The sequence below is a fragment of the Coregonus clupeaformis genome, chromosome 11 (genome assembly GCF_020615455.1).
Source record: "Coregonus clupeaformis isolate EN_2021a chromosome 11, ASM2061545v1, whole genome shotgun sequence".
Taxonomy (NCBI): domain Eukaryota; kingdom Metazoa; phylum Chordata; class Actinopteri; order Salmoniformes; family Salmonidae; genus Coregonus; species Coregonus clupeaformis.
In genome coordinates, this window is record NC_059202.1 from 19,458,309 (window position 1) to 19,469,343 (window position 11,035).

An 11,035-nucleotide genomic window follows, 5' to 3' on the forward strand; every position below is an offset into this window, starting at 1 on the left:
CTGATTCCAGGGGTATGTTTATGGCATGTCTACGCTAGCTTGACTGATACCAAGGGGTATGTTTATGGAATCTCTACGCTAGCCAGACTGATACCAGGGGTATGTTTATGTTATGTCTACGCTAGCCAGACTGATACCAAGGGTATGTTTATGGAATCTCTACGCTAGCTTGACTGATACCAAGGGTATGTTTATGTTATGTCTACGCTAGCCAGACTGATACCAAGGGGTATGTTTATGGAATCTCTACGCTAGCTTGACTGATACCAAGGGTATGTTTATGGCATCTCTACAGTAGCCAGACTGATACCAGGGGTATGTTTATGTTATGTCTACGCTAGCCAGACTGATACCAAGGGTATGTATATGGAATCTTTATGCTAGCCAGACTGATACCAGTCACAGTGGGGCTGCAGTGGGTAATATAGTAAGCAGTGTGATGCAACAGACATGTCTGTCGGCTAAACCTCCAGGGAATCTGGGTGGAAATGTCAGAGCAAGGCGCGGAAGCAAATGGCACAGGGATGAGCTTTAGCTTTTCAGGATAGTGCTTAGATAGGGGTTAGAGTTTGATCTAGGGAGATGGGTGAGGAGGGAGGGAGGGAGGGAAGGGTGTTGCTTGATATCTATATCCTAGCAACTGAGGGAGAGTGATACCCCTGTCCAGCTGCTACCAGGGATTGGTCAGTGCGCTGGCACAAGCCCCGCCTCTTCGCTGGTGAGCCGAAGAAAAAATACCAAAAATCTAAACATCCTCCAGTCTGCGTTCACTGCTGTGCACTTGACCCTCCAGCACTTTAACCTAGTCCTGTCTAATATTTAGTTATATTATTTATCAGATTTATTCACCTGGTCCATGTGTGATCATTAATGCATGTGCTTATGTGATCTACTGATAGCTTTAAAGAGTTGAACAAGAGAAGATAGAGAAGTTCACAATGAATTCTCCTTACTCCACAGCTGTGCAGTACTGCCCTGAGCTCCCCTTTCATTGGTAAGTAGCTAGCTAACAACTGGTGTGCTGTGAGTGGTGTGTCATAACAGCGTTTAGCCATGTTACTGTCAAAGACCTGGGCCACTTGAACTTCACACAATGGACATACTTATTCTCCAAGGCCCTGTGATAGACTAGCGTCCTGTCCAGGGGATGTGCTTCTTTATCAAGCTGCAGAAACAGGAGATAGGCTCCTGCTGCCCTATGGTTTGTTCTGGCTCGGACAAGGCTACTTTATTCTCCATGGTAATCCTTGACTGTCTGCCATTTAAAAAATAAAGGAAGGGAATCAACCCGGCAAACCAGGAACATTCCAAGAACATTAGCTAAGATTCCCATGAAGTTCTATTTAGTGTTTGATCTAACATTAGGATGATAAAAATGTTGTTGTTTTTTTTCCATTTCAGAAAATGTTTTAAATGGGTTCCCTGATAATGTAATAACACAATGTACCAGTAATGTTTTTAGAATATACTGCCGCAAACAAAATAGAAATGGTTCTGAGAAAACATTACGGGAACGATCTGCTAATGTTGAGATGTTATTAAAAACACCCATAACAACAAGCAGGGAATAGTCCTACAATGCTCTCATAAAGTTATAGTGTGATGTTATGACATGATTGTTCCAATAACGTTCCCTAAACATTCTTCAGCAATCATGTCTGGATTCAATTAAATTGGTTCTGAGAAAACATTACTGGAACGTTCCGCTAACATTAATGGAGATGTCATCCAAGACACCTACCCAGGTATAGGATATGAATTTGACTAGTTTCTCATAGCAGGAAAATAATCCTGCAGCAACAGGAAATGTGAGTTACTATGTGGATTATAATTAATGGACATTTTTGTGTGGGTTGATAAATATTTTATAGAAAATGGAAATTACAAACATCTTTAAACCTTGAATACAGTACAAGTTATTCATTTCATGCGGTGTTGGAAAATGTCTCCTGCAACAGGGTGGTCAAATTAAGATCCTGTATAGGCCTAACAACAAAGAGCCCAGCAAACCTGGAACATTCCCAGAACATTAGCTAACGTTCCCATTAAGTTCTAGTTAGGGTTTGAGCTAACATTAGGATGATAACGTCCCACAAACATTCAAAGAATGTTTTTGATCACCAAATATTATTTTCTAAGAATACGTTTGAAGTGAAATATCCTTGGAATGTTCTCCTAACATTCACTAAAATGTTGTTCACAACATTGGTAAAAATGTTAAGGTTCTCATTAGGTTGCCAGGGAGTGTATTAACACAATGTTCCAGTAATGTTCTTAGAACATACTGCCACAACAGAATTGAATTAGGGTATTGTCCAAACATAGCTATTGCTTTTTTAAAGAATGGTAATCAAGTAGATTTGAACCCGAGATCCGCAAGCGCTGTAGGCTACTTAGTCTGCTGTGCCACCAGGATCCTACAGTTTCTAGTGGATTTCCTTTTGTACTGAAATCCTTAAATTATAGTCCAAACTATGGCTATACGTCTTAGTACATTTGCACATCTATGTACACCTCACTGCAATCTGCCAGCCAATCATTTAACATGATTTCTGAAATCAAGTTTGTAAGGAAAATAAAAGTCAAAACATCCCAAATTTCCCAGGATATAACGAAGATTGGTACGAAATAATAGAGGAGAGTTATTTTTCTAGATGTCCAAAGACAAAGACCACAACTTGGAAGTCAGAGGAAAGGCGTAAACAGATTTATATTTGTGTTAGTCACATTCCAGTGGCACAGTGGATCAATTCCAGGGATTCAGTCCAAAGCTCCCAGGTTCGATCCCCGCTTGTGACATACAACAAAATATGGTAAAACTATATTTATTAAATAAATGTCTAATAAATTGTCATGTGATTTCAAATTATTGCCATATGTGCTTCCACATGGATTGTTGTACCACTAACTTCCTCAACAGTAAGATAACACTAACTCATGGGAAAAACCTCCATGGACTGTTCTAAACTTAATTTGAACATAGGAATAACGTTCTAAGGACAGTGAGGGAATGTTTTGTGCTGACATTATCTGAATGTCAGCGCAACTGGACAGTTTTAGTGTTTTGGGAACCTATCTCTTGTCATAACCCCACAATGTTCCCACAACCTAAATAAATGTTTTAGTAACTTTTAAAGAACATAAAAAAATGTGTTCTGGGAACGTTCTTGTAACAATGTTTTTTCACACTAAAATAAACATTGTACAATCAGCCACACAACTGAACAGTTTTTGTGTTTTGGGAACATATATTTTGTGACGTCCCCACAATGTTCCCACCAGACTGTTCCTACAGCCTAATTCTGACATTGACATTCTGAGAACCTTTTAAAGAAACAGACTAAATGTGTTCTGGGAACATTCTCGCAATGCCAGGCGAATGTTTTATATTATACAAACATTTTATAATCATCAGCACAACTGGACTTGTTCTGGGAACTTTGACAGAACTAATTTTGGTTTGCTGGGAAGACTCTCTGGTATCAGAGCTGAATGACCGGCTCAAAGTAAGCATGAAACAAAGGCTACTTTCCACATGGGACTGCTACTTTATGGCAACTCTCACTCTTGGCCTCGTGGTCCTTTGCACGTGTTCACTGTAGCCAACATTTACAACATTTCTAGATAAGGGGGAACGAAAGCAGATTGCTTCTGGATTAGGGGTGTCAGTCTCAGCCTCTCTGTCGTTGGGTCAGTCAGGGATGGTTGGTCGACCAGGGAAAGAAGGTCTGTAGGTGCACTGATCCACTGTAGACAACTGTCTGACATTTATTAATGGAAAGATGGGAACAAAAAGCAGACTGGTTTCATTTCATGGGTGAAACCCCCTGTGGGTTGTCGGACCAGACCACAGATAGTGGGTCTGTTGCTGGGTCAGAGATGGTTGGATGTGGGACCAGACCACAGATAGTGGGTCTGTTGCTAGGTCAGAGATGGTTGGTTGTCGGACCAGACCACAGATAGTGGGTCTGTTGCTGGGTCAGAGAGGGTTGGATGTGGGACCAGACCACAGATAGTGGGTCTGTTGCTGGGTCAGAGATGGTTGGTTGTGGGACCAGACCACAGATAGTGGGTCTGTTGCTGGGTCAGAGATGGTTGGATGTGGGACCAGACCACAGATAGTGGGTCTGTTGCTAGGTCAGAGATGGTTGGTTGTCGGACCAGACCACAGATAGTGGGTCTGTTGCTGGGTCAGAGATGGTTGGTTGTCGGACCAGACCACAGATAGAGGGTCTGTTGCTGGGTCAGAGATGGTTGGTTGTGGGACCAGACCACAGATAGTGGGTCTGTTGCTGGGTCAGAGATGGTTGGTTGTGGGACCAGACCACAGATAGTGGGTCTGTTGCTGGGTCAGAGATGGTTGGATGTGGGACCAGACCACATATAGTGGGTCTGTTGCTGGGTCAGAGATGGTTGGATGTGGGACCAGACCACAGATAGTGGGTCTGTTGCTGGGTCAGAGATGGTTGGATGTGGGACCAGACCACAGATAGTGGGTCTGTTGCTGGGTCAGAGATGGTTGGTTGTCGGACCAGACCACAGATAGTGGGTCTGTTGCTGGGTCAAGCAGGGGTAGGGTCTCTGTTGCTGGGTCAGGGATGGTTGTCCGACTAAGGTGTCTGGAGGTGCAAACAGACGTTGAAACAGTTGTGTCTGGGCCTTCAGCTGCCAGCCCGGTCTGATCTGATATTTATAGGTGTGGCGTACTTATGGCAACAATGCCTCCGCAGCACAGGGCAGGAGCGCCAGGCAGGGTCTAGGGTGACGGCAGAGCGGTCTAGCAGTCACTTGAAACCTCCCGCTCCGTCTCTCTACTGCACATTTAAATGGCTGTTGAGATGAAGGTGATGATGAGGAACGACGAGATTGATCTGTATTAATAGAGTGGTATGTATGTCTGGCCATAGTGGGATATTAGTAGAGTGGTTTGTATGTCTGGTCATAGTGGGATATATTACCTATTACTCAGGATAAGTTCCACGCATAGATACAACAAAGATATCTCTGATGGTTTAGAAGAGAGGAGTTAGGCTTTTGTATTTTTATTTGTATATATTTGTATTTTTTAAATATCATCAATTGTTTAGAGTACTGCATTACTAATCCACTGACCAACAAACAAATGGTCACTTTGTTAGTGGTGGAAAAAGTACCCCATTTTCATACTTGAGTAAAAGTCTAGATACCTTAATAGAAAGTTACTCAAGTAAAAGTGAAAGTCACCCAGTAAAATACTACTTGAGTAAAAGTCTAAAAGTATTTGGTTTTAAATATACTTAACTATCAAAAGTAAATGTAATTGCTAAAATACATTTAAGTATCAAAAATACAAGTAAAATTATAAATCATTTTAAATTCCTTATATTAAGCAAAGCAGACGGCACCATTTTCTTGTTTTTAAAATGTATGTATAGCCAGGGGCACACTTCAACACTCAGACATCATTTACAAACAAAGCATTTGTGTTTAATGAGTCCGCCAGATCAGAGGCAGTAGGGATGACCAGGGATGTTCTCTTGATAAGTGTGTGAATTGGACCATGTTCCTGTTTTGCTAAGCATTCAAAATGTAACGAGTACTTTTGGGTGTTAGGGAAAATGTATGGAGTAAAAAGTATATTATTTTCTTTAGGAATGTAGTGAAGTAAAAGTAAAAGTTTTCAAAAATATAAATAGTAAAGTAAAGTACAGATAACCCAAAAAACTACTTAAGTAGTACTTTAAAGTATTTTTACTTAAGTACTTTACACCACTGCACTTTGTAGAAAACATGTAACGTTGTGTTTCTTATCAGTCACATGAAAATAAGAATATGAAGAGTTAAAGAGACAAGATAATCATCTTAAAAAGTAATCTTCATATATATCATCTTCATATTTAATATATATACACAGTGCCTTCGGGAAGTATTCAGACCCCTTGACTTTTTCCACATTTTGTTACGTTACAGCCTTATTCTAAAATGGATTAACTTGTTTTTCCCCTCATCAATCTACACACAATACCCCATAATGACAAAGCAAAAAACAGATTTTTAGAGATTTTTGCTAATTTATAAAAAATTAAAAAATAAATATCACATTTACATAAGTATTCAGAGCCTTTACTCAGTACTTTGTTGAAGCACCTTTGGCAGCGATTACAGCCTCGAGTCTTCTTGGGTAAGACGCTACAAGCTTGGCACACCTGTATTTGGGGAGTTTCTCCCATTCTTCTCTGCAGATCCTCTCAAGCTGTTAGGTTGGATGGGGAGCGTTGCTGCATAGCTATTTTCAGGTCTCTCCAGAGATGGTAGATCGGATTCAAGTCCGGGCTCTGGCTGGGCCACTCAAGGACATTCAGAGACTTGTCCCGAAGCCACTCCTGCGTTGTCTTGGCTGTGTGCTTAGGGTCGTTGTCCTGTTGGAAGGCCTTTTACTGAGGAGTGGCTTCCATCTGGTCACTCTACCATAAAGGCCTGATTGGTGGAGTGCTGCAGAGATGGTTGTCCTTCTGGAAGGTTCTCCCATCTCCACAGAGGAACTCTAGACCTCTATCAGAGTGACCATCGGGTTCTTGGTCACCTCCCTGACCAAGGCCCTTCTCCCCCGATTGCTCAGTTTGGCCAGGCGGCCAGCTCTAGGAAGAGTCTTGGTGGTTCCAAACTTCTTCCATTTAAGAATGACGGAGGCCACTGTGTTCTTGGGGACCTTCAATGCTGCAGATCCTTCCCCAGATCTGTGCCTCGACACAATCCTGTCTCTGAGCTCTACAAGACAATTCCTTCGACCTCATGGCTTGGTTTTTATTCTGACATGCACTGTCAACTGTGGGACCTTATATAGACAGGTGTGTGCCTTTCCAAATCATGTCCAATCAATTGAATTTACCACGGGTGGACTCCAATCAAGTTGTAGAAACATCTCAAGGATGATCAATGGAAACAGGATGCCCCGGAGATCAATTTCGAGTCTCATAGCAAAGGGTCTGAATACTTTGTAAATGTGATATTTCAGTTTTTTATTTTTAATAAATGTATAAAAAGGTATAAAAACGTGTTTTCGCTTTGTCATTATGGGGTATTGGGTCATTATGGGGTACTGGGTCATTATGGGGTATTGGGTCATTATGGGGTACTGGGTCATTATGGGGTATTGGGTCATTATGGGGTATTGGGTCTCATGTATGCAAGGTATTGGGTCATTATGGGGTATTGGGTCATTATGGGGGTATTGGGTCATTATGGGGTATTAAGGGTATTGGGTCATTATGGGGTATTGGGTCACAGGGTATTGGGTCATTATGGGGTATTGGGTCATTATGGGGTATTGGGTCATTATGGGGTATTAACAGGGGTATTGGGTCATTATGGGGTATTGGGTCATTATGGGGTATTGGGTCATTATGGGGTATTGGGTCATTATGGGGTATTGGGTCATTATGGGGTATTGGGTCATTATGGGGTATTGGGTCATTATGGGGTATTGGGTCATTATGGGGTATTGGGTCATTATGAGGTATTGGGTCATTATGGGGTATTGGGTCATTATGGGGTATTGGGTCATTATGGGGTATTGGGTCATTATGGGGTATTGGGTCATTATGGGGTATTGGGTCATTATGGGGTATTGGGTCATTATGGGGTATTGGGTCATTATGGGGTATTGGGTCATTATGGGGTATTGGGTCATTATGGGGTATTGGGTCATTATGGGGTATTGGGTCATTATGGGGTATTGGGTCATTATGGGGTATTGGGTCATTATGGGGTATTGGGTCATTATGGGGTATTGGGTCATTATGGGGTATTGGGTCATTATGGGGTATTGAGTCATTATAGGGGTATTGGGTCATTATGGGGTATTGGGTCATTATGGGGTATTGGGTCATATGGGGTATTGGGTCATTATGGGGTATTGGGTCATTATGGGGTATTGGGTCATTATGGGGTATTGGGTCATTATGGGGTATTGGGTCATTATGGGGTATTGGGTCATTATGGGGTATTGGGTCATTATGGGGTATTGGGTCATTATGGGGTATTGGGTCATTATGGGGTATTGGGTCATTATGGGGTATTGGGTCATTATGGGGTATTGGGTCATTATGGGGTATTGGGTCATTATGGGGTATTGGGTCATTATGGGGTATTGGGTCATTATGGGGTATTGGGTCATTATGGGGTATTGGGTCATTATGGGGTACTGGGTCATTATGGGGTATTGGGTCATTATGGGGTATTGGGTCATTATGGGGTATTGCGTGCAGATTGCTGAGGATATTTATTTTATTTAATCCATTTTTTTGAATAAGGCGGTAACGTAACAAACTGTGGAAAAAGTCAAGGGGTCTGAATACTTTCCGAAGGCACTGTATACACACACACACACACACACACACACACACACACACACACACACACACATGGAGCTCTGTGTGTTCTGTCTTTTATACAAATATGTCTACATCAGCTCTAACAGAGTCTAAACGGGGTTCTGCACTGGGGAAATTCTCTCATTCAACTACAACGTTGCTTTCCAAGATAGAAGTCTGTTCTGAGGGTTCTTAACAAAGCAAAAGTACATTTAATTACTTTACTTCACTTAACTTAAGATACCGGATATTATACGAGTAAATACTGGGTATTCTTTTTAACTTGGCTGAAGTGGTACCTTTAGACAAGTGGGGTGTAACGGGAGCAGTCTGATAAGCTAGCTAGCGGTTGGTTAAAACTGACAACCATACAAAGGTGAGTTTGACCTTTAACCCTAAGCCTTTGAGATGGTTTACAAACACAGCCTGTACCTCGTGTGTACTGAGAAGCATTACTAAAGCAGTACGAAGGACTTCGGCTGGAGAAAACAGTCTGAAACTCATGCTAATTGACCTAAAGGTACAATATTTAATTAGCATAGATTTATAACAACCTCAATACATTTGTTTGTGAAAGTTTTAAAATGATATAATACATTTATGTATTTTATAAGACACGTTAGGAAACATTCTTATCAAGGTAACACTTTTTGGACTGAGATTCTCAACTACTTGGTTTGAGACCCTTTCGCCAGAATGGCCACAGTAAAAGCATGCAACGGAGAGCAGACACCTTTCAGCAGTCTACTGTTGAGACGTCACGTCCCTCTTTTAGACTGGTTGACAGATGAGAGGGGGAGGGGGATGAGACGGGAGAGGGGGATGAGAGGGGGATGAGACGGGAGAGGGGGATGAGACGGGAGAGGGGGATGAGAGGGGGATGAGACGGGAGAGGGGGATGAGACGGGAGAGGGGGATGAGACGGGAGAGGGGGATAAGACGGGAGAGGGGGATGAGAGGGGGATGAGACGGGAGAGGGGGATGAGAGGGGGATGAGACGGGAGAGGGGATGAGACGGGAGAAGGGGATGAGACGGGAGAGGGGGATAAGGCGGGAGAGGGGGATGAGAGGGAGAGGGGATGAGACGGGAGAGGGGGGAGAGGTGGGAGAGAGGATGAGACGGGAGAGGGGGATGAGACGGGAGAGGAGGGAGAGGGGGATGAGACGGAGAGGGGGAGAGGGGGATGAGACGGGGAGAGGAGGGAGAGGGGGGATGAGACGGTGAGGGGATGAGACGGGAGAGGGGGATGAGACGGGGAGAGGGGCTGAGAGGGGGTGAGAGAGGAGGGGGATGGAGGGGGATGAGACGGGGAGAGGGGGATGAGACGGGAGAGGGGGAAGAGAGGGGGATGAGACGGGAGAGGGGGATGAGACGGGAGAGGAGATGAGAGGGAGAGGAGATGAGAGGGAGAGGGAGATGAGAGGGGAGAGGGAGAGGGGGATGAGAGGGAGAGGGGGATGAGAGGGAGAGGGAGAGGGGGATGAGAGGGGGATGAGACGGGAGAGGGAGAGGAGATGAGAGGGAGATGAGATGAGAGGGAGAGGAGGATGAGACGGGAGAGGCGATGAGAGGGAGAGGGGGATGAGAGGGAGAGGGAGAGGGGGATGAGAGGGGGATGAGACGGGAGAGGAGGATGAGACGGGAGGGAGAGAGAGAGAGGGAGAGAGATGAGAGAGAGGAGGATGAGATGGGAGAGGGGGATGAGAGGGAGAGGGGGAGATGAGAGGGAGAGGAGATGAGAGGGAGATGAGAGGGAGAGGGAGAGGGAGAGGGAGAGGGGGATGAGAGGGAGAGGGAGAGGGGGATGAGAGGGAGAGGGAGAGGGGGATGAGAGGGGGATGAGACGGGAGAGGGAGAGGAGATGAGAGGGAGATGAGATGAGAGGGAGAGGAGGATGAGACGGGAGAGGAGATGAGAGGGAGAGGGGGATGAGAGAGAGAGGGAGAGGGGGATGAGAGGGAGAGGGAGAGGGGGATGAGGGGATGAGACGGGAGAGGAGGATGAGACGGGAGAGGGAGATGAGAGGGAGAGGAGATGAGAGGGAGAGGGAGATGAGAGGGAGAGGGAGAGGGGGATGAGAGGGAGAGGGGGATGAGAGGGAGAGGGAGAGGAGATGAGAGGGAGATGAGATGAGAGGGAGAGGAGGATGAGACGGGAGAGGAGATGAGAGGGAGAGGGGGATGAGAGGGAGAGGGAGAGGGGGATGAGAGGGGGATGAGACGGGAGAGGAGGATGAGATGGGAGAGGGAGATGAGAGGGAGAGGAGATGAGAGGGAGAGGAGATGAGAGGGAGAGGAGGTTGAGACGGGAGAGGGAGATGAGAGGGAGAGGGGGGTGAGAGGGAGAGGGGGATGAGAGGGAGAGGAGATGAGAGGGAGAGGGGGATGAGAGGGAGAAAGGCTGAGGTCTTTGAAGGTGTGATTAATGATGATACAGGAGAAGGCCCCCGGATCGGCTGGTCTGTTTGTTTTGATTGCATTTTCATCGGTGGATGTGGCCGACCTGGTGAGAGACAATAGCCCAGCTCTGTTTAGTGGTGACCTCTGCCCCAGTGCTCAGTCTTCACTCTGGACTGCTGATGGGCCGTGAGGGACCCGGGGGCTGGAGGGGCACAGCCTGTCTGCCTGTCTGTCTGTCTGTCTGTCTGTCTGTCTGTCTGTCTGTCTGTCTGTCTGTCTGTCTG

At 45.1% G+C, this 11,035-nt stretch overlaps 1 protein-coding gene across 1 annotated transcript in view; it reads left to right on the top strand.

Annotated features, from left to right (window-relative positions):
• The first annotated feature begins 841 nt into the window (after window positions 1–841).
• LOC121576423 (tumor protein 63) overlaps window positions 842–11,035 on the top strand; it is a 106,235-nt gene continuing 96,041 nt past the window's right edge. The window contains exon 1 of the mRNA XM_041889552.2: window positions 842–994. Coding sequence (XP_041745486.1) covers window positions 939–994 — 56 coding nt within the window. The 5' untranslated portion in view covers window positions 842–938. The remainder of the gene's footprint in view (window positions 995–11,035) is intronic.